General features: G+C 36.5%; 1 protein-coding gene across 1 annotated transcript; it reads right to left on the bottom strand.

Annotated features, from left to right (window-relative positions):
- Positions 1-62: 62 nt before the first annotated feature.
- On the bottom strand, positions 63-24,362 carry bgna (biglycan a). Its single transcript, XM_056463938.1, has 8 exons — positions 24,185-24,362; positions 19,141-19,399; positions 12,084-12,196; positions 11,482-11,695; positions 11,222-11,332; positions 9,896-9,989; positions 9,499-9,637; positions 63-668 (listed from the first exon to the last, which is right to left on the bottom strand). Exons 2-8 carry the CDS (start codon positions 19,379-19,381, stop codon positions 471-473), a joined length of 1,110 nt encoding a protein of 369 aa, XP_056319913.1. The 5' UTR covers positions 19,382-19,399; positions 24,185-24,362; the 3' UTR covers positions 63-470.
- Positions 24,363-25,312: the final 950 nt, after the last annotated feature.

The raw sequence follows: 25,312 nt of genomic DNA, 5'->3' as shown, positions 1-25,312 counted from the left end.
CTTCTTAGGATCATTTCACAACATTTAAATTAGAAGAAAATAGGGTCACCTTTAAGACTGGCTGTTTTGTGATCCACGTAATAAATCCACTTTATTACAGTATTAAAATAATGAATGAGCGACAATCAGCCAGCCAGAATGACAAACTGAGAATTGAGCTCATTATTTAAAGACGCAATCAATCGAAACTAAGCAAATGAAGCTGTTAGATATTTCAACTCAACTAAACTGATAAAAGGCACTTTTTGTGGAGTACATATTCATTAATGTTAGCAGGGAATTACACACATCAATAGTTTTGAATACACCAGTGGTTATCCAACCACCTTTGTTTAAATGGAGTCCACGTTTCTTCTGAATTATGCCTCCGTACATCTTATTCGTCTTCTTCACTCAAATATCTTGACGATTTACACAAATTATGGGCTCATTTTTGTCTTGTTCTCTTCTTGGATCGGTTTTTCAGTGGTTTATTTCTTGTGGTTGCCAAACTGTACAGCCATCTGGTCACTGACACAGCGGAACGTAGAGGGCTGCACCTCCCAGTACCTGATTGGGTTGTCAAACAGACTGATGCCATTGTAGAAGACCTTCTTCAGCCCGAATCCTGTAGGGCAGAAGTCATCCTCCCCAACATTGGTGATGTTGTTTGAATGGAGGTAAACAACCTGTAAAGAAAGCACGCTTCAGTTTATTTACCATACAATAAATACACTGTTAAAGTGTACATAATTTCTAAAATTTCTAAACTTTTAAAATATTGAACAATGCCCCCTAATAGCATTATGTGGACACAACCCTACATACACTCACCGGTCACTTTATTAGGTACACCTGTCCAACTGCACTTTAATGCAAATTTCTAATCAGCCAATCACATGGCAGCAACTCAATGCATTTAGGCATGTAGACATGGTCAAGACGATCTGCTGCAGTTTAAACCCAGCATCAGAATGGGAAGGAAAGCTGATTTAGGTGACTTTAAACGTGGCATGGTTGTTGGTGCCAGATGGGCTGGTCTGAGTATTTCAGAAACTGCAGATCTACTGGGATTTTCACGCACAACCATCTCTAGGGCTTACAGAAATGGTCCGAAAATTAGAAAATATCCAGTGAGCGCCAGTTCTGTGGGCGCAAATACCTTGTTGATGCCAGAGGTCAGAAGAGAATGGCCAGAGTTTGAGCTGATAGAAAGGCAACAGTAACTCGAATAACCACTCGTTACGACTGAGGTATGCAGAAGAGGATCTCTGAACACACAACACGTCTAACCCTGAGGTGGATGGGCTACAGCAGCAGAAAACCGCACTGGGTGACACTCCTGTGAGCTAAGAACAGGAAACTGAGGCTACAATTCACACAGGCTCACTAAAACTGGACAATAGAAAATTGGAAAAATGTAGCCGGGTCTGATGAGTCTCGAGTTCTGCTGTGACAATTGGATGGTAGGGTCAGAATTTGGCGTCAACAACATGAAAGCATGGATCCATCCTGCCCTGTATCAACGGTTCAGGCTGGTGGTGGTGGTGTAATGGTGTGGGGAATCTTTTCTTGGCACACTTTGGGCCCATTAGTACTAATTGAGCATCGTGTCACTGCCACAGCCTACCTGAGTATTGTTGCTGACCATGTCCATCCCTTTCTGACCACAGTGTACCCATCTTCTGATGGCTACTTCCAGCCGGATAATGTACCATGTCATAAAGCGCAAATCATCTCAGGCTGGTTTTTTTGAACATGACAATGAGTTCACTGTACTCAAATGGCCTCCACAGTTTTCAGATCTCAATCCAGTAGAGCACATTCGGGACGTAGTGGAACAGGAGATTCGCATCATGGATGAGCAGCCGACAAATTTCCAGCAACTGCGTGATGCTATCATGTCAATATGGACCAAAATCTCTAAGGAATATTTCCAGTACCTTGTTGAATCTATGTCACGAAGGATTAAGGCAGTTCTGAAGGCAAAAGGGAGTCCAACCCAGTACTAGTAAGTTGTACCTAATAAAGTGGCCGGTGAATAGCTTGACAATTAAATGAATTTGCCTTCTGTTTAATAATTACTTCAAGGCTCATAACACTGAACTAGAATAATCCTTCTCCACACAGTTATTTGCAGTTGACTATTTAAATTGAATAGATCAGATTTACAGTATGCGCTAATACCGTTAAAAATTGTCAACCCTTCCTTCACATTTACAAAAGTAAGAAATAATAAAGTATGTGATAATATGATAAATAAAAAGATTCTACACCTGGCCTATTTTTATTGGCCCTGGCTTATTTATAAATGGAGAACACGGAGAAAATATTCATGTTTATATGCTGTAGCTTTTTGTTTGATTTGTTTCTTTTTCTTTTTTATTGCTGCACCATTGGCATATAATATTATTATATATATTAATTATAATAATTTTAGATATTAATATTTTGTCATTCATGCATTCATATTCTTTTCGGCTTAGTCCTTTCATTAATCAGGGGTCGCCACAGCGCTATGAACCATCAACTTATCCAGCATATGTTTTACGCAGCGGATGCCCTTACAGCTGCAACCCATCACTGGGAAACACCCATACACTCTCATTCATGCACACACATACACTAAGGCCAATTTAGCTTACCCAATTCACCTACAGTAGAGCGCATGTCTTTGGACTTGTGGGAGAAACCGGAGCACCCGGAGGAAACCCACGCGAACGCAGGGAGAACATGCAAACTCCACACAGAAATGCCAACTGATCAGCGATCTTCTTGCTGTGGGGTGACAGCGCTACCCACTGCACCGCACCGTATTATTATTATTACACTTTTTTATTATTATATTATTATAATATTACATTTCATGCTAGAATTTATCATTGTACTATGTTTGATTCAGTAAGAAAATGTCAACTAATTTTGCATTCTGCTGACAGATTGGAGTAATTAATGTCTTACTGATTTTTAATATTTAAAGGGGACCTATATTATGCCCATTTTTACAAGATTTAAAATAAGTCTTTTATCTCTCTAGAGTGTGTATGTGAAATAATTTTAACTGAAACTGTTCTATTTAGGACATTTCTGTGTGGAGTTTGCATGTTCTCCCTGTGTTGGCGTGGGTTTCCTCCGGGTGCTTCGGTTTCCCCCACAGTCCAAAGACATGTGGTACAGATGAATTGATTAAACTAAATTGGCCGTAGTGTATGAGTGTGAATGTGAAGGTGTGTGGGTGTTTCCCAGTACTGGGTTGCAGCTGGAAGGGCATCCGCTGAGTAAAACATATGCTGGAATAGTTGGCAGTTCATTCCACTGTGGCGACCCCAAATTGATAAAGGAACTAAGTCGAAGGAAAATGAATAAATGTTCTATTTAGGCTTTGTGCCATTTTGGTGACTGTCGCTTTAAATTCAACTGAGCTACAAACTCCTGTGCATCAGCATAGCGGCAGATTCAAAACTGACTATGATTATCTCTGTGAAAAAACAAATTTGTTCATCATAAAACTAAACATACAATGCCTCTTAGTCGTTGACAATATTTTCGGAAGGTACGATTAAACCTAATGGTGGACGGCTGCTTCTCATTCAGGGCTGTCTATGCTAATGAGGGAGAGATGTTTGAGGTAATCCACAAAGGAGTAGCCTATAAAAAAGGCAAGGGTCAGTGCAGGCAGCAAAGAATCACAAAAACAAGAAGCAGTGCAGGATTGAAAACACTGGCAGACGAAACAAGGAATGAGGAACCAGGAACAAGGAACATAATGTACATAACATGAATGACTTTGCACAGTGTGTGTGTGTGTGTGTGTGTGTGTGTGTGTGTGTGTGTGTGTGTGTGCGTGTGTTTGTGTGCGTGCGTGCGTGCGTGCGTGCGTGCGTGCGTGCGTGCGTGCGTGTGTGCGTGTGTGTGCGTGTGTGTGTGTGTGTGTGTGTGTGTGTGTGTGTGTTTGTGTAAAATAGTGTGTGTTTGTGTAAAATAGTGTGTGTAATGTGCAGGTTGATTGACCCAATGCACGATAGAGAATGTAAGCAAGTCAACTCAATTCAGTTGTATTTGAATGGTGCTTTTCACAATAATTATCATTTCTAAGCAGCTTCAAAGTTTGGAGAGTATATTATATAGTTAACCTGCAGTTATACATTTTATAGTGTCCAAAATTTTGATGTCTATGTGTCTAGGTGTCTATCGGTTAAGTACACCAGGAATAATAACAAAATCCCTAGTGCTTGCTTTTCAGTTTCTTTTGAAGAGGCAGAAGAGTTTTATCACAATCAGCTACAGAACTGACTTGTGATGAAAAAAGTACAAAATAAATAGATTAATGACAAATAAAACTTTAGACTACGTATTAAACTTCCAAAGGTTGAGTTCAAGCTTCTCCTAACAACAGGAAAAGAGTAATTGTGCATAAATTCAGTAAGCTGCTAAACTGAAATCTCTTTTATTGGAAATGCTAGCACTGACTGTAGGTCCATTCATAACAGTGGATGCATTGGACACTGTTCAATCTTGTGTGCGTGTCGAGAGAGAACTCAATGATTTATAGAAAATAGCATGTTTCTATGCAAAGATGCAAATTAAATTTAAGAGTAAAACTGGATTATTGCATATAAGACATGCGAATAAAGCAGAGTTTCCATCCAATGAGTCAAAGAGAACAAAATCTTCACTTCCTGATTAACTGGTGCCAAAATATTAAAAGTATGAATTTGCTGCTGTAGGAGAAGCTGCGTGAATCTTTTCTTCATTTAATAAATGACTTGCACCTCAGAAGACAATGCCGGAAAGCAGTGAACACGTGGTGGCGTTTGAAGGTGTGAGATGTGAAGCACAGACGATCTCGACAGTTCTGGAGGTAATTAATAACATAATAACACTAATACTGAAATGGTTTGGCGTTTTACAATGACTAAAACAACATTTCAATTGTTTTACAATGTGCTCAGCCTGCTGGTTTGGCCATTCACACACATTTTTATCATCACATGAACTCTTATAACAAAATCACATGACTTTTTAAAGGGCATACTGGAATTTGTTGGGTAAAAGTGTTTCCATCATAGTCTATGCGCATCTTTTCATATTAAATAAAATGTTTGTCCTACTCAGTTATGCGTGTTTTTTATGTACGCATTTTAAAATTGATGCGCATCTTGGCATTTCCATCAAACGATTTTTTTATGTGCATATCCAAAATGCACATAAAAATAGGTGTATGGAAACATCGTTACGGTGTCAGATACAACAGTTTCAGATTTACACACAGTCGTGCTCATTAATCTCAATCTCACAGCAGTGGACCAATCAGAAGAACTTGAAATTGGCATGACAGTGGCAACATGCCATACAGTTGAAGTCAGAATTATTAGCCCCCCTGAATTATTAGCCCCCTGTTTATTTTTTATCCCCAATTTCTGTTTAACAGAGAGAAGATTTTTTTTCAACACATTTCTACACATAATAGTTTTAATAACTCATCTCTAATAACTGATTTATTTCATCTTTGCTATGATGACAGTAAATAATATCTTACTAGATATTTTTCAAGACACTTCTATAGAGCTTAAAGTGACATTTAAAGGCTTAACTAGGTTAATTAGGTTAACTAGGCAGGTTAGGGTAATTAGGCAAGTTATTGTATAATGATGGTTTGTTCTGTAGACTATCGAAAAAAAATATATAGCTTAAAAGGGCTAATAATTTTGACCTTAAAATGGATTTAAAAAATTAAAAACTGTTTTTATTCTAGCCAAAAAAAAACAAACAAGACTTTCTCCAGAAGAAAAAATATTATCAGACATACTGTGAAAATTTCCTTGCTCTGTTAAACATCATTTGGGAAAGATTTAAAAAAGAAAAACACAACAACAACGGGGCTAATAAAGCTGACTTCAACCGTAGGCGGAATCTCTTCTGAGCACTGCATCTCGTGTTTTCAGATGCAAAGATGCGCTCTTTGTGAATTCGCTCTGCTCCAGTACATTCTGGACTGACTGTATTCATTGTGGGAGTGCATGAACTGTACAGTCACCCACGTATAGTGATGGTTCAGAAGGAATAAAATACCGTTACACCCCTAATATATGTATACTACATGTTCAGTGAAGTGTATTTGTTTGTGTTGAGCTCAAAGTTTATTATTTATGTACTAGCTTATTTATTTGTAGCACATTTCAGTCGATTCAAATGTTATCACTCGATTGAATGGGCGTTATCAGTGAATATCAGCTGATAGATATGGGCCAGTAAGGGCCTTCTGCGCCTACTACTACATCCATCCACATGGTTAATCAGCTTTAGATCACATATGGCTGCGGCCATACGTTAACAAGATATATTTTTATTATTTCTTAAATTTCCCATTAATTATATTTGTAATGTAAAAACAGACCTGGATCTGGAGTTTTCTCTATTAGTATAGCTGATTCACGAGTTCACACTTGCAATAGTTTCAGAATAAAGCGTATTTGGCGTGCTGTCTTGGGAGAGGGCTCTGAGCTCGGGGAAGACACCCCAACTCGAGTTATTCCCCTTATCAGGAATCAGAGAGGAATTGGGATTCGAGCGAAGTATCTAGCCCGGCCCCAGAACGCTCACCCCGGGATTGTAAAGCTTAAGAGGTGAGGTAACGGGGTGGTGGAGGGATGCTAAAGTCGTAAGATGCTGCAGGTAAGACAGCTTTGGTATATATAGGGGTTTGGTCAAGAACTAATTGGATAATAGAATAATTGTCAATGACGTATTTGATACTGAAACGTCTGTGCGTGCTCCTCCCGAAATTTGTTTATAAAACATCACTTAATCATGTGGATGGATGATAACAGCCTAGACAGCCCCTGCTGGCTCATATTTATCAGCTGATATCCACCGATAATGCCCATTCAATGTGCAAGTGATAACATTCGAAGCGGGAGCACATTTTTACAACCTAGCATTGCCCAAAGTGCTAAACATAATCAAAATAAATAAAAATGACAAAAATACTTAACTAAAACACAACAACAAGATTCTAATGGCTCAAAAGCTGAAGGAGGAAGATGCAAATATAGAAGGTTTTAAAAACATGTAAAGTTGGAGCGTGTGGTAGAAGCTTATACCAGCACTTTGGAGGAATAACAGTTAAAGCCTGATCCCCTTGCTTACACCGGGTCCTTGGTAGCAAAGACTAATCTGATGACCTTAATAAACTACTGGATCTGTATACATTCAGGAGACCTGATAAATAAGGAGGTTGCCAGGCCATTTAAGGATTTATAAACAAAAACTAATAACTTAAAATCAATCTGGAACCTGACAGGCAACCAGCCCAGTGAGGATAGAACTGGGGATAAATGTTCCAGCTTACGAGATACTGATCGAAGCCTCGCAGCCACATTTTGCAATAACTGCAGTCTATTCAGGTCATTTTGGCTGACACCCGCATACAAAGAGTTGCAAAAGTGTCTCCAGAATAAAAGCATAAATCACTGTCTCAAAATCATTAAAAGAGAAAAACAACTTCATTTTTGCCACAAGTAGTAAATGAAAAAACAAATAGATTTAACATTAATATTAATCTGTTTATTTATCAGAAATTTCAGATCACTATCAAAATGAACCCCTAGATTTCTGACAACAGGTCTGTGATAAGTGAACAGTGAGGTCCTGACCAAATTCCCTCCCTCGCCCCCTACTGTCATTGCCTCCCAATCATCCCCATCCACTGAATTGGGTGTCTCTCCTCTCCATCATTCATCATATTTGTCCCAGGGTTAAACACAGAGGTTATGCAGCGAAATAAAACATCAGGCTTATTTTGATTATTGATAAATTAGAAAAAATATTTCCTCTTAGCCTCCTTCACAGAAGCCTGATAAGTTGAGAGTTTCCTTAAAGATCTTAAATGACATCTGCACTTTAACTCTTTCCCACTTCCGTTCAGCTTTTCTGCAAGCCCGTCTAGAGGCCTGAGTGGCCTCATTAAGCCAGGGCTCAGATGTGGGCTGAACAGTTTTTTCAGGAGCAACATGGTCTAAAATTAAAGAGGAGAGGCAGTTGAACAAATTAAGCAGTTGATCAACTTTTAGATGAAAGGTGGGTGTTCTTCTACAATGTTTTTGGATATGGATCACAAATGTCCAAATGTCCAAAAAGATCAACAGAAGAGCTATAAAATCTACAAGATAGATTAGTTGCTTATTTCATGGTTGAAAGCAATCACAAAAGTGGGCACTTTATAATCTTATAATGCCACATCGTCTAGTGCAATATTGCGCACTGATAGAACATATAGCACATACAGTTGAAGTCAGCTTTATTAGCCCCCCTTTAAATTTTTTCTTTTTTAAATCTTTCCCAAATTATGTTTAACAGAGCAAGGAAATTTTCACAGTATGTCTGATTATATTTTGTTCTTCTGGAGAAAGTCTTATTTGTTTTATTTCTGCTAGAATAAAAACAGTTTTTAATTTTTTAAACACCATTTTATAGTTAAAATTATTAACCTCTTTAAGCTCATTTTTTTCGATAGTCTACAGAACAAACCATCTAGTCAAATATTACTTACTGTCATCATGGAAAAGATAAAATAAATCAGTCATTAGAAATGAGTTATTAAAACTATTATGTGTAGAAATGTGTAGAGAAAATCTCTCCGTTAAACAGAAATTGGGGAAAAAAATAAACAGGGGGGCTAATAATTCAGACTTCAACTGTATAACAGAACATAATCCAGTGTGAGCCTATAGTTGTGGTGGGCCCTTGTACATGCCCTGTCAAATTGTCAATAAGATAATCTTTGCTAGATTATCAATTAGGTAGCAGACGTGAATACTATCTTAAAAAATGTAAATGTTATCACATATGGGTAAAGAAAGGGCTTATCATATCTTGGTAAAGTCAAGTCCCTAAACCGTTTAATAAAAGTCTTTAGCTGACCTGAGAAGTCGACAGATTAAAGCACACAGGCCAGATCCTGACCGCTCTTTTATCTAAAACAGTTGTAGCTCAAAGCTGGAGAAAGCATCAGCACGCATAGGCTGAGAACTAAACTAATTTTTTAAAATGGTTGAAAGACCTCCTCCATGCCCAGAGCATCTCGTGTTATTAAAATAAGTGTAGTTTATTGGGTCAAGTTCGGAAAATGGGCTAAGATAACCATCAACTGCTCTAGTTTTAGTCAGAAATAAGAAATAAAAATCCCTAGCAGTGAAAAATCATTCAATATGAATGTCTTATTAAGAAACAGAGCTTACATTGACCAGCATTTAGTTTTCTTGGTGTCAGATAATCAACTGGGTAAATGGTTGATGGAGTATACAGATGGCTGGAGTGCCATATAGTGTGTCTGGTGGGAACTCCAGCTGATAACCGCATCGTATACAGCGTATTGTTTCAAACTACTAAAATGTCAATGAAAGTCATTTTGCTAAACTGCAGTTATATCTTCTGCAGTTGAAAAGCCAGCAGATTATTAATAAACTGAAAAAACTGTGAATAATGAAATACCAAAGTGTTGAATCAGTATATACACACCTGCAGATACTTCATATGAGACAAACCACTGGGCACACTGGGTAGACGGTTGTTGTCCAGGTGCAGCTCTCTCAGGTTGGTGACGTAGGATAAAGCACCATGCTCAATGTGGCGAATCTGATTACTGCCAAGTCCCAGCCTAAACACAAAGATGGAGGATTTCACCTCTTGACGACACCCAAAACATACTAGAAGTAATCACAATACAATCTGTTTGCATACATGCTGTATAGTAGTCAACATTTGAAGTGGTTCAAAACCTTTCATCAAACTTGTCCTAAAACTATTGAAAGGCACCCATTCTTGTCTTAGGTAAAATTTTAAAAACCTATTTGATCCACTTCAAATGTTGACTACTGTATGCTAATGACACTAAATAGAGATGTGTAAAGTTCACCTCTGTAGCTGGGTGTACTGGCTGAGATCCACCAGCTCAATGGCTTGAATCTGATTATTGTCCAAATGAAGCTCATGTAGACTGCTGGGAAGGTCTGACAAAAATGAGACACATTCCAAAAAAAAAACTGTTATGCAGTAGCTATTATCAATAGCTATTGTTTTTTTTCTTTCTTTTTTTGCTCTTGTTATTGGTGAAAACTGTGATGTTAAAGATAAGTAAGATTTAAAAAAGAAAAGAAAAGAAATTAATACATTTATTCAGCAAAGACATTAAAATCATCTCAGGACAGCTTAAAAAATACAAATAAAAATATTAAGCAGCAACTGCTATATATGTATATTTATACAACAGTTCTGTCTGGTTCTTCATTCTGATTGGTTGATAGCCGTGGGATATTCTGCCAGTAACAGCACTCATACCACCTCCTCACCCTTCACCCTTGTGTATTACTCCGCCCACATACAGCAACAAGCCGAAGACACTCTGCAGTTTGACAAATATTGCAACTGTTGGACAACATAATGTACTTTTGAGGCTTTTTTAGTCGAGAATGTAGTTGTTTAGATTACAACTATGCAGTTTATTTATAAGGATAGTGCCTATTTTAAATATTTATAATTTCAGAGAGACAGCGCGTCAGCTGCCATTAGCCTATCATACTGAGCAAAGACATTGAGTCTGAGATGGGAAGGTTCATTTCAGGAAGGTGTGTTGTGTTAGCAGAAAGAAAGAAGAAATGCCCGCATGTGTTTAGCGTTTTTCCTTATTGCCAACACAAAAGCAATCTGGTAGTGATTGCGCTGCTTTTTTCTAGGTTAATTATTGTGATATCGTGATTGCAACAGACGCTGTAGACTGTAATAGACTGCAATACTATATGGAGATATCTTTGTAGATTGATGGCATGTCATGCCGTTCAGCCTTATAATCTCAAAGTGTAAGCAAAATCACCTATTTTGTCATCACTTTAGACATTGCTAGAGAATCATTCAAATACTAGCGCTAAAGTGACGTTTGTGAATTAGTAACGGCTTCTGCTGTTCTGACATCAGCTGCAGATGTGAAAGAATGGCGGAAGAAAGTAGTTCCCTTATACAAAAGGATTTTTAGACTCTCTGTGTTTGATTTCCTTTTTTATATACACGATTGTGCCATCGAACTGTTGTATAAACGTGATATCACACGAGTAGCAACGCGATGTGGCCAACGCATGCCTCCCACCATTGCCGATATACATCCATCGCACTGCTACTCGTGTGATATTGCTCATATATATATATATATATATATATATATATATATATATCAAAATAACTTTAGTACCTTTGGGAACCCCAGTGAGTTTGGCTTCTGAAATACGCAAGTAGTTCAGTTTAAGACCCATAAAGGCTCCGGGTTCAAAACCACTGTTCTGGAGTGGATTACGACCCATCTCTGCAACAAAAAAAGCAGTTTGAAGCAGACACAGTCTTTAGTTTTATTTATACCTAGCAATTTATGATTGAACATAGCCAAAAAGCAGCTTTGCATAACCTCAGTATTACGTTCATGAATCATACATGAGGTGATTAGCACAGTCTTACCAATGACGTGCATGTTGTGAAGGCCTGAGAAGCTAAATGCCGGCACTTTCTTGATGCGATTGTCATGAATCCGCAGCTCCACAAGAGATGAAGGCAGGTTTTTGGGCATGGAAGTCAGAAGGTTGTGTGAAATGTATAACTTCTGCAAACGTTTCAAAGGGAGGAAAGCCTTTGGATGAATTTTGGAGATCTGGTTATATCTTAAGACCAGGGCCTGAAACGGGACAGGGGTTATGAATAGCTGATTTGAGGAAAGGTGTAAAAACTTTTTAAAGTATAGTTCATCCAAATATGAAAATTCTGTCATTGTTTATTCACCATCCAATTGTTTCAAACCTATTTAAGATTCTGTTTTTTAGCACAAAAGAAGATTTTGAAGAGTAGTGGAAACTGTCATTGACTTACATAGTATTTTTCCTACTATGGAGATCAATAGCTATAAGTATTCTCAATATCCTCTTTTGTGTTCAGCAGGAAAAAAGGAAGCTCATCACTTGAGAGTGAGTAAATAATGAGGTGAACTATCCACAAAATTGTGTATTTCTCAGTTCATTCACAAAATTCTGATGCAAATTATGAAATAAAAATATGTTAAATCTCACATAGAGGTTGGAGAGTCCCTTAAAGTCTCCCTCCCTAATCTCTGTGATCCTATTGCTCTGCAGGTCCAACAGCAGTGTGTCTGCAGGGATATCATATGGCACATAACCTAAACCTGTTGGAGAATAAAGAACAAAGAAACATGAAGAGATCAATTCCCAGAAATTAGATATGAGAAGAAAATAAAGAAATTAATAAATAAATAAAACTGAATTCATCTAGGCTGACTTGATATTTTGCAGTGATAAGTAATACTTTCCAATATAGTCGAAACTAAACATGAAATAAAAAACATTCTATATTATTTGCTTATTACACCTATGCTATTGTGTCATTTATTGGTGCAAGTCATTTCAAATATATTTAGATTTTTGTTTTTTGGGAAACGTGCTTTTTCTTGGAAATTAATTTTCTTTGTAGCTGACATATTTTATACCCTTTCCCTTCCAACACCTGCCCACACTTCACAAAATGACAGATGGATCAAATGTAGTCCTGTTTCTGTAGTCACATTAAGAAGATATAGATATAGATATAGAACTGGGAAAGCTAAATTGTCCGTAGTGTATGAGTGTGAATGGATGTTTCCAAGAGATGGGTTGCAGCTGGAAGGGCATGCGCTGCGTGAAACATGTGCTGGATAAATTGGTGGTTCATTAAGCTGTGGCGACCCCGGAATAATAAAGAGACTGAGCCGAAAAGAAAATGAATGAAAAACTTGGTAGCCAAAATGTAGTAAATATATTAAAGATGATCACTGAAACACTATTACATTAATGCAAAATATATATCCACTTCATTTTTAATAAAATGATAAATTCATACACCAGATGGCGCCTGTTGCGTTTGTATGAAACGAGAGCGCGCCTCCACCGTGTGATCCAATATGAAGCACCAGTTAGTTTTATTCAGTCAACATCCTGTCGCATTAAAAAACTAAAACTGACGTATTGTCATTTTAATTGTACTGTTTGGTTAAGACAACTCAGCATTAGGGTTGTAGCCATACCGTTAATTAATCTTACGACACTATACCAGCTGAAGAATCACGATACTAGGTAGTATTGCAATACTATAATTCATAACTCAAATTATAAAGAAGATTGTCAGAATTACTATATTTTATGTTATAACCTACTTGAATGTAATTCATAATTCCTTTAAGGTCCTTTTGTTTATTTTGTAGATAACTGAACAAAAAAAAAATACATTAAAATAAAGATGCAAATTACAGTTTACCAAATGAAATTCGTTACAAAAGGGCATTTTTTACATCAAAATTAGGTAATATGATGTGCTCACAAATTGTTTCAATGCTTCCTGTTACAATTTTTTTTCAGTCCTATCAGGTAACAATCCAAAGTAATTAAAAATTTCACTCTGTGAGTCGTTCTTTTAAGAGATTGTCGGTTGTTGTAGCTACTAAATCATATTAACAGGAACAGAAATGAACCGATTCAGATGTGCTCTTGAACTGAAGCGTTAGAAAACGTGCAATAGGCTACCGTAAAATGAGCGAAATCTACTCACATTTGCAACCTTAAAGGGCTCCACAGACTATTAAAAAATGGTCTATTGTTGCACATACGTGTGAGCGTTTTAGTGACTTTTCCACATGCAACGTTATCGATTGTAGATAGACCGTTCATAACGATTCTACCGTTTACAAACTACCGTGGCACAGCCAGTATTTTGGAGCCATAGTATCACAATACTTCCACAGCACCGGTAAACCATGCAAACCTACTCAGCATTAAAAAAAAGCAAAAGACAAAAATATGAAATATGAACAACACGGATAACCAAAGGGTGACACTGTCGCGCTGGGTGCGAATTATATGTTGAAGATCGGTTGGGGGTGGGGGTGGGGTTAACTTTTTCTGTAATGTTCGTTTGTCTAATACATGCTTCAGTGAATCAAATGTTTGTATTTATTTAAATGACATCGAATTTATTCATAAAAACATATTTAAGCGTATTTAAGTTTTCCGTATTGTGAGGAATATTTAGTATATTCTGCCCTACAGTATCCTCTAATTAGCTATTTTAGAAGTTACTGTAGGTCAAATTATACAAACCCTGTATATCGCACCCTGTCCTCATGAATATTAGATACATCCGCTGCCCATTACGACTGACCAATCAGAACTGAGTATTCCAGATAACTATATTTTACATGACAATTTCTTGTTAATGTTCGGCTAAATTTATGGTTCGTTAATTTAGGCTATTTAATCAAAATAATGTGACATGAACTGTAAAACTACCCACATAGCAACATTTCTCTGGCCCAGATCTGACCCACACAATCAGCTTTTGCTTGGCCCACATGCCGCAGTGAATTACAGGACATGATTGGACCAAGTCTGGCTTCCAGACAAGGGCCAAACATGGACCATATCTGGGCCAAGTCTCAGCCAAGTTAATAACCCATAACTGGGCCTGAACTGGGTCAGATATGTTGGTGTGTCACGATTGCAATGAATTTGATAAACCCATGAAGCATTTCGCTTTATGGCTGCACTTTTTCTCGAAGCGACCTAAAGGGTAGAACTTTTTTTAGTCTTACATTTAAATTTTAATAACTGAAATGTATTTTAAAAGTGGGTCAAGATAGGCCAAACTTTCGCGGCTCACATATACATTTTTAACATCTGGGCCAAATACTACATTTGATATCTGGCCCAAGTATTATGAGCCGCCTTAAAGACAGTGCCACCTCTCCAAAACCAGGGCCATGTTTGGCCCAGATGCTGTATGCCAGTGCCGGACGAATGCCTGCTGTGCCAGCTTTATGGCAAATCTGGGCCAGAATTCTTTGCTGCCTCAGTGTTAATGGATCCCACATAACAAAATTTCCCTGGCCCAGATCTGGCCCACACAATCATGCTTTTGTTTGACCCACATGCTGCAGTGAATTACGGTACATGATTGGACTAAGTCTGGCTTCCATACAAAGGCCAAACATGGACCATATCTGGGCCAAGTCTCAGCCAAGTTAACAACCAATAACTACGTAAGATATGTTGGTGTGTCACAACTGCAATGAATTTGATAAACCCATGAAGCATTTCACTTTATGGCCATGCTTTTTCTCTAAGCAACCTGACTGGTAGAATTTTTTCTTTACTCAAAAATAATTGAAATATATTTTAAAAGCGGGTCAAGGCCAAACTTACATAAACATTTTTAACATCTGGGCCAAATACTACATTTGATATTTGGCCCAAGTTCTGTGTGTCCCTTAAAGATGGTGCCACATCAGGCCATGTTTGGCCCAGATGCCAGTGCCGGTCGAATGCCTGCTGTGCCAGCTTCATGCCAAATCTGGGCCAGAATTCTTTGCTACCTAGGTAAATTCTAAATAAATAAATTCTAATATAATAGATGTGTTAAAAGTTAACAGACTGTTTTAGTGCAGACTGTTATACTTATATGCAGCCTGCTTACTGAAGGAAAATATATTTGCACTCATTCACTAAAATGAGGTGAATATTCACCAGACTTTGTTTATAACATTAGGACGCTTTGAGTAGGCAGTAAATTTAAGAAACAATTTCTTAAGTATTTACCATCTGAGTCTTTGGGTTACTCAGGGTCACTAGTAAACTTCTCAGTGGGCTATAATTTTGGAAATGTTTGGTAATTCTCTGGGATTCGTGTGTTTGCTGTGCCGTGTTGTTGTGTGCTAGCATTCCCATCTGAGCTTCCCATATAATTAAGATGGAGCCAGATGACCATGGCTCCACGTAGCACATTACAACGTGGAGAGGAAGAGAGAGAGAGAGAGAGAGAGAGAGAGAGAGAGAAAGAGAGAGAAAGAGAAAGAGAGAAAGAGGAGTGTTTTATGAACTTCATAAAAGACCGATTTAAAAGAGGGCAATTGTGCTTGGGTGGTACCTGGCATCCGCAGAAATTGTCCATTTAGCTTTTTAAATTCATCATTCCTGGTGAAACCGACATCATAGTTTATGGCACGTTTGCTGTACCGAGCAGAATAACCAGAATGTGTCTTCTCAGGTGACCGACCACACACCACATGTGCTGTCTGATGTGGACAGGCCAGATTAGCGGTGTGTCTGAATTGGTATCCGTTCTCAAGCTAAAATTTGATCCTGATCTCATTCTGGCCTTTGATGTGGATGGTAAAACCTGACTTTTCTATGTAGCGTTCAGCCAAAATTTCCTCCTCACTTTCCTTACTTTCAGCCACAACTTTGATTTATTTTTTATTTTCATAGATATAACTCGCATTCATATCATTTCGTTTCTTACTACAGTACGTTCATTCATACCACATATTTTTCATCTCATGGGAAAAAAATGATAGGCAGGTCTTTGATGTTTGCTCCATGTCACAGGCTAGTAATTTTGGGATAACATGGATGATATAAAGGGGATATCCTGTAACTCATCCAACCTAATCACAAACTAGTGCAACTTCATTCTTTACACTGGTGGTTACCAACTCGAGCCCAAAAAGGGGGTCACAAGTTTGCTTTGATTACGCCGTCAAAAATAGTGCTAAATAATTTGAATAATTCTACATTTTCCTTACATTATATGAGTATATTATACAAGAAAATGTAGTTTTTATGAGTGTGGCTTGCCATTTTTTTTTTGTTGTTATTAGGAAAAAGTTTTTCTACACCATTTTTTTATTCAGTGCAGCCTTGGTAAACTATTATTTTGTTTGTAAATTGTAAATAAAACCTACATTTTCAAAGTGCTACTTTAAAATTAAATGGTTTAAGTATTTTTGTAATTGTGTAATATACCCATTTTTGAGTCATTTTTGAGAATGTTTCTGACTCCAATTTTGGCTCCATTTTAGACCATAAACATCAACTAGCAGTTATTGGAGTATTACTAAACTGCCTGACTAATATCTGCAAACACTTTATCTAGTTTTACCTCAAGTGATGAAACTATTAAATATAGTCAGCTGAGAGAGTGGCTCGAGGATCCTCTAAGAGTTTGGTGATAGCCGCCATGCTAACTTCCTTGCCTTCGTCTTTGTCCACCTCCATTCTTTGCTACTTTTTGCTCGATTTGGCTGATTCTGTTGCCAAAATTCGCAGTTTAGTTGTGTACTGTAAAAATATTGTTCACTTAGAAGTAAAGGTGGAGTAAAATGTGGGGTTCAAAGTAAATAAGAAGTAAAAAAATATGAGCGCGAGCCTAATTGCGTGTCTACCCAATCCCTCCTCCGCCGGAAGTCCCTACGAACACTTTATTATGATGATCTTCCAACTATGGACTGAGTATGTAATTGAGTAAAAGTATTCTACTGGCTATGAGGAACTTTGCAAGTACATTCATTTTCCATCGGCTTATTCCCTTATTTATCAGAGGTCACCACAGCGGAATGAACTGCCAACTATCCCAGCATATGTTTTACGCAGTGGATTCCCTTTCAGCTGCAACCCAGTACTGGGAAACAACCATACACACTCACACTCATACACTACGGCCAATTTAGTTTATTCAATATACCTATAGCACATGTCTTTGGACTGTGGGGGAAATGGCAGCAACTAGAGGAATCCCACGCCAACACGGCAAGAACATGCAAAATCCACACAGAGAAATGCCAACTGGCCCAGCCGGGACTCGAACCAGCGACCTTCTTGCTGTAAGGCGACAGTACTAACCACTGAGTCACCCACTTTGCAAGTACAATTAGTAAAAATTATTCTAACAAGGGCGTAGACTTGCTCTTGACATTGGTGGGGATTGTTTTTGTGCTTTTAAAAATATGAATAAAGCACTTAATAATTTAAATTAAATGCTTAATAATACAAATAACAATTAATGAATCATGTACCATGCTGCAAAAGTCAATTTACATTACTTTACTGCAATCTAGCCTTTAGGATGTATGAATGTAGAGAAATTTAGAGAGGTGTGTGACACAATTTAACTGTTTTATCCCGATTATTGAATATTCGATTAGTTGCACAGCCTTGGTTATTAGTATTATAGTGAACTGTTGGCAAACTTGACTTCAACCCTTTGTGCACAAGTAGGTTACTAAGGGTTGATGGAGCATTATTTTATTTTGAAGTTGATTAAATTATTAGTAAGGACTTTTCAATAATTGGTAGATATTGGTGGGGAAACGTCCCCTTCGTCCATGCCAATTTTACTGTCTTGTTTTCTAATAACCCAAAATTACAACAAAGAATTTAGTTTAACATTTTTACTGATTATAAATAACTTTAAGTACATTTCAGCTAATTCTACTAACTATAAACTGAGCATAAGTATTTTATGAACTAAAAATAATTTAGCAAGGTTATATTAACCTAATTTTACTAATAACATTGATTAACTAACTTAGTATAAGTCTACTAACACTTTTTTTACTAATGTTCCACTTATACTCGGATCAATGGTCTCAAACTGGATTCCTGGAGGGCCGCAGCTCTGCATAGCTCTTTAGCTCCAACCACCTCCAACTCACACCTGCTTAACAGTCTTGAACACCATGATTAGTTGGATCAGCTGTGTTTGATTAGGCTTGGAGCAAAACTGTGCAGAGCTGCAGCTCTCTAGGAATCCAGTTTGAGAACTATGACTTAGATTAATTGACATGCATTGGAAAAGTTCATTAATTTCAACAGAAAACTGAAAGGGGACCATCATAATAAAGTGTAACCTTTTCCAATTAGTTTTTGAATATCACACACTGTAAACAAAACCTGGTTGCCTTCAATTTTTAAGCTGAATCAAATTAACTTTATGAGTCCATTGAACTTATATTTTGTGAAACAGCTTGGGTAACTTATAAAATTAGAGCAGGATTAACTTAGTTTAATAATTTACAATGAACTATAAACGTATGCTGTCCGGAATAATTTACAGTGTAGCAGCATTTTCAGTAGGCCTATATGCTTTGCAGAATATTTTGTTTGCGTTTGTGCCATAAAAAAGTTTTGGCACCATGCTGTCCGATATAAAATTTGGGTCTAGCAGAAAAACCTCTCAGACTAAACAGTCATTATCTTGTCTGTCTATACCAAGACGCATTGCAAACACATATCATTTTAAGCCCACCTAAATCCGAGCACTGTACGACTCTGAGCTCGCACCGACAGCCGAAGGGACACGTGGGATGTTCAGGTTTATATGGTTCCATGGCTGACCCTTCTTCCTGGTCCATCATCATCATCAGCTCTTTCACATCGATATCTTTTCCAAAGTCCCAGAATCCTTTCTGCTCGAAGGGAAGGGCATTGGAGTCTAGTGGCAGGTGGGCAGTGCAGAGAAACAGAAACGCCACACAGACTGACAACATGGCTGCTACGTTTTTAATCTGCAAAATAAGACAAAGGAGAAGGAAAATTTTATGATAAAAGAGTCCTTACGTGACGTATTATAGTGATTATGTGTAATGCGTGTTCATGTGTAAATGGAGGAGGCGTGGCTTTGGATGGTCAATTGCATTTAGGACGAAGGTTTTCAGTGCTATCAGGCTAATGTTAGCATTTCTAAGATCTCCTATTGCACATTGGAATTTAGTTTCTTCTAGGGCTGTGCCATTTGGGGAAAATATGTAATCGCAATTTTCTTGACAGACATTGCGATTGTGATTTGATTTGCGATTTAATTTTGCAGTCAAGATTCAACTCAATAATCTGGATCATAGCTTCTTCAGTGTTTGTTAAAAAAAGATATTAACTTAAGTTAAACATGTATTCAGATTTGTTTTTTAAATATTCAGAATTGTATCTCCTATTTCACTAGAGCACATAAAATGACCTTACCTTTCTGTAAACAAGTTCAACTCAAAATAGCAAGATAACGTAGCTTATTATACAAACAAAATAATAATAATTATAATAATATATATATAATTATTAATATACAGAACACACTCAGCAAACTATGGCTGATAAGAGGCAGATTGAAAAGTTCTGATTGGGCAGAATGAAAGTTTGCTTACTCAATTGGCTAGTAACACTATCACATACAGACATCGGTCACGCATTGCTCTGGGCGAGGTAAATTAAATAATACATATATATGCCATATCGCTGCCTTTTGCATTAGCTAATCGCAATGTTTCTTCCACTTTAGGTAATCCAAACCAAGAGTTTTCGATCATTTCAAGAGTGTGATTGCAGATTGATTATTGTAATTCCAATTATGGGAATAAGAAAATTAAACATAAATTCAGATGATTCAAAATGGCTGGCACACACAAATTCGATCGTATTTCCCCCATATTATGTTCTGTTCAATGGCTGCCAGTCCAGTTTAGAGTTTTAAAGTCTGTATGAAATCCTAATGTACAATGTTTGTTTTGCTATCACATCATGTTATTCTTTAAATAAACAATTAATCCTTCCAAGTTAATCCACTGAAAAAAAAATTGTTTTGGTAATCTTCAGTCAAAGTCTTATAACTTGCTTCTGTGTTTGGGGTAACGGTGGTGCTCTGTTGACATCAATTTGATGTTTCAGCCACAATATTCTTAACCATACCCCTCTTACTGTTGGTTTGCTATGAGGAAATGATGCACAAAAGAAAGCCCTGCCCACTACTCAATATTCTGTTTCAGTTGGAAGTGCTTGAACATACTGAAATAAAATTCCCAGCAACTTCCGGTTCACACTGACTTTAAAATTGTATTGTTTGTTTTTGAAGCTCCGACTGGAATGGCTCCTGAATATCTCTGTGATCTTTTAAACCCCAAAACATCTGTTTGATTGCTGAGGTCTTGTGAGCAGAGAGTCTTGATGGTCCCAAGATCTAGACTGAAGTTAGAGGTAATCATGCATTTTGATTGCTGTGTAATATTCTTCCAGTCTCTCTCTGCTTAATCTTCTCAGACTCTGAATTTAAATCCAAGCTAAAAACTCACATTTTTCTCCTAAAAGCTTTCAACTTTCTATAGACTATAAAAGATAGTCTTTCATCAATGTTTTCCTATACCCTCTTGGTTATTTTTTAGCACACTGTGGTCATGTATGTCTGTTTTTATTTCTTTTAGCAGGATTTGTACAGCACAGTGTTTAACTACTGTTGTTTTTATTTTGTTTAATAAAGAAATTTGTTTTGATATATATATATATATATATATATATATATATATATATATATATATATATATATATATATATATATATATATATATATATATATATATATATATATGGATGGAGATATAGCAACACTATCTTACGGCAATTCATAACCTTTAGATTTAGGCTAATTTGCATGAATTCGTACAATCTCATTCTCAGCTCTATAGGCGCCAACCTGCCTAATTAGCTAGATTTAATAGATTATTATTCAGTATATGAATAATGTTTTAGTTTTTAATACATTTTTTGCTTTAATATTTAGTAAATATACTGCAAGTTAAAACCTCGCCAGTGGATCTGGTTGAAAAGTGGTTATAAGGTATTAAAATGTATGGAAAGAAGGTATTGAATTTCACTCGCTGATTCCTGTATATACTTTGGTTATGATTTCTTGTGAGATCAGGCTGGATATGTATATGGCAATATATTAATTCATTTTCTTTTCGGCTTAGTCCCTTTATTAATCTGGGGTCGCCACAGTGGAATGAACCACCAACTTATCCAGGATATGTTTTACGCATCGGACACACCCCATCACTGGAAAACACCCATACACTCTCATTCACACTAATACACTACGGACAATTTTAGCTTACCCAATTAACCTATAGCGCATGTCTTTGGACTTGTGGGGGAAACCGGAGCACCTGGAGGAAACCCACAGGAACACAGGGAGAACATGCAAACTCCACACAGAAATGCTAACTGACCCAGCCGAGGCTTGAACCAGCGACCTTCTTGCTGTGAGGTGACAGCACTACCTACTGTGCCACCGCGTCGCCATATATAAATACTGTAAATGGTACTTTGTGTTCACAAGCTGATTGTGGTAAGATCCATCATTCTCTCAAAATTGGAAATTCTGTCATTATTTACTCTCCCTTCACTTGTTCCAAACCTATTTGTGTTTCTTTTTTTTCTCTTTAAAAGGACATTTTTACAAATTTTGGAAACCGGTAGCTTTTGACTTATATAACCGGTAATATTTGTTTTTCCTATTATAAATAATTGGTTACCAGTTTCAAACATTTTTATCTTCTTTTGTCTTCAACAGAAAAAAGAAACTCATCAAGGTTTATAACCATTTGAGAGTAATTAAATAGTGAGTACATATTATTTTATATAACTGTCCCTTTAAGCCTAGTAAATGCAGCCGATTCTCACAATAAACCTGCTCTAAATCTGCTCTCCACATCGACAATAGGAAAAAATCTCATTGTTACTAAAACCTGAGTCAGAGAAGGATGTGTTTGGGTCAGACGCATCAACGTGTGCAAATGTGTATTTTCGTAACCTGTCTTCGTGCTATATTTAAAGTCAGTTTTTTCCTCCCCCCACCCCCCAGAACGGGTGTAACATCATCTGAGTGTATTTTGGTGTCATTTGCCCAGCTGAATTACAGCTGAAACCACGCTGGTGCAACATCAGTATGAGATCAAGACTTGAGCGCAAATAAATCTAGCCATTTAGATGCATTTGCTTCAGTAGAAACATAACAAATATATGTAATAAATGCACATAATGCAACTTGATTTATTAATAACACTAAAATGTAATGGAGTTTAATCCTACTGCATAGATGTTACTCTTTCATTGTGTATCTTACAGACTCTGTGTTTAATTGAATATTTTATATCAACAATCTCACATGTTTAGTCTAAAATTCCTTAGGAGATTTTAAAACAGAAATAAATTTGAGAATTGTTGATATAATAAGAACATAAAGCTCTTAAATAGATGTGGATTACATAGCTGAGATAGTTTAGTGAGATATACGAATGTTTTAAACTCATTTTTTACTTACTGAAAACAGGAGAGATTTAAAGAAAACATTTTGAGAATAAATGAAATCTCTTTTTTTTTTTTTTTTTTGCTTTTTAAGCTGTTATTGTGTGACTAAAATTGTTAAAATTAAATAAAAAAAAATAGATTGGAGTACTGAAATCACTATTAAAATGACCAAAAAATAAATATTTTCAGTATTTTTCAGCTGGAAAAAACTAAAAATATAAATCGTAAAATATTAAATAATTATTAAACATTTAATCAATAAAAATTAAATATGTAATAATAAATTATATCTACATTTCTAAAAATGACACAATAATAACCATAATTTTATAAAACTGTAAAATATCAATAGAAAACTCCTGGCTTTTAGTCTATAAAACTAATAATAATTAAAAACACACACAAAAAAATACTTGAACAATACAATCTTTTTTTATTTTGTGGACAAACTGATCCCCATATTAGATTCTGTGACCATCCATCTGCAGAAAAAAAGCTCTTTTTTGTGTGCCACGTGTTGTGCGTGTGGTTTTAAACAACCTCTGAGCTGTTTCTCCCTCTCTCTAAATTCACTCCCACACCCTTTACCACAGAATGGCAGAAGAACCACATTACTGGCAGTTTAACAGATTGTGTTTTTGGAGAGCCACCCTGATTCATGCACCGAAATAAAGACACTGAATGTCCCAAAGTCATATCCTCTTAAAATATGACAATACTCTTATGTAATAAACTGGCAGAGCTGATTTAAGCACACAAAATGATGACATGCTCAGCCTGATGCTGACCACTGCCGCTCCGAGCAATCCTACTAATAAGTACTAATGAATAAAAGGTGTATTTTGTTTATTAACTCCTAAAAGTCTTTGATTTAGTCTAATAAAACTGTCAGCAGACAGCAGCATATATATAACATACTTAGATGATGCCAACTGGTCAAGCAATTCTGAATTCCATCTCTCATTTAAATAAATGAGATTGGATAATTAAAGAAAACATTTACTGAATGTTTTTTAAGATTACAGACTTGACGTGGATGAGAGTGATGAAAAATAAATACAGCATTGCTCAGGGATTTAAAAACTAGTTTAAGTCTTTATTTTTTTAACCTCAAGAAGCTTTTAAGACTGAACTGGTCACAGCGGAAACATCTAGAAATGCATCAGGAGCACAAAACTAAAGAGGAAAACAAGATAAATACGAGCATTGAAACATCTTACCTGCTGTGTGAGATATATCTGGAGATGAATTCTTCTGTTTGAGGTGTCTGATGGCAAGCAGATTTTATGGTTTGATCATTGTTTTTGATTACGGTCTATTATGTCCTCGGCTGCCAGAGGTCGCACAACACTGAGAAGTACCTGCAATTCAAAACACAGGACAGCTTGCAAAAAAAGGGAAAAAAATTGTATTTGAGACATTCCCACTCAAGTTGTCTTTCCCTCCCACTGTTTCTCTTTTTTATGGATGAAGAGAGAGAGAGAAAGAGAGAGAGAACTGGACGGTGTGTGTGTGTGGGCCGATAATTCCACCCAAATACTATAGTTAGCACAGTTATTGTAATTCTTTTGAATGAATTTTAGTTTAAAATCACCCTTTATTTTACTTATTTTTAAATACAACGGGTCCAGCTGCAAAACAGTCGTGTTTATGCATATATCGCTATACATGTAATCAAATGAAACACCGATAGACAGACACTATGTGACAGAAAGCCAGATAGATAGACAAAGAGACAGACATAGACAGACAATATATAAAATAATAGACAGTCAGATAGGCAGAGACAGACAAATATAATGAAAAATATATTGTAGACAGACAGACAGACAGACAGACAGACAGACAGACAGACAGACAGACAGACAGAGAGATAAATATACAAACGGTAAACAGTTGTAGACAGATATTTGTATACAGACAGACACAGGCAGGTATATAGACAAAGACAGACAGATATAGAGACAAAATATATACACAAAGATATATGAAGACCAATAGATATATAGACTAATACAGACAGGTATATAGACAATGACAGAGAAATATATAGACAAGATATATAGAGACAGATATATATATATATATATATATATATATATATATATATATATATATATATATATATATATACACACACACACACACACACACACAACAACACAAATATATAGACAAAGACAGATCTATAGAGACAGACAGATATATAGACAAAGACAGACAAATATATAGATCAAAGACAGACAGATACATAGACAACAACAGACAAATATACATAGACATAAAGACAGATATATAGAAAAAACAGACAAATATATGAACAGATGGACAGATATATAGACAAAGAC

This window comes from Danio aesculapii, chromosome 8 (assembly GCF_903798145.1).
Source record: "Danio aesculapii chromosome 8, fDanAes4.1, whole genome shotgun sequence".
In the NCBI taxonomy this organism is placed as follows: Eukaryota; Metazoa; Chordata; class Actinopteri; order Cypriniformes; family Danionidae; genus Danio; species Danio aesculapii.
The sequence above is the reverse complement of the archived record's forward strand: the minus strand, read 5'-3'. Positions and strand labels throughout refer to the sequence as shown.

Coding starts and splice junctions, on each gene's coding strand:
- bgna (XM_056463938.1), bottom strand. CDS start 19,381: ATGTTGTCAGTCTGTGTGGCGTTTCTGTTTCTCTGCACTGCCCACCTG. Junction 11,333..11,481: donor TCACAACATGCACGTCATTG/GTAAGACTGTGC, acceptor TTTTTGTTGCAG/AGATGGGTCGTAATCCACTC. Junction 9,638..9,895: donor CAGTACACCCAGCTACAGAG/GTGAACTTTACA, acceptor CTTTGTGTTTAG/GCTGGGACTTGGCAGTAATC.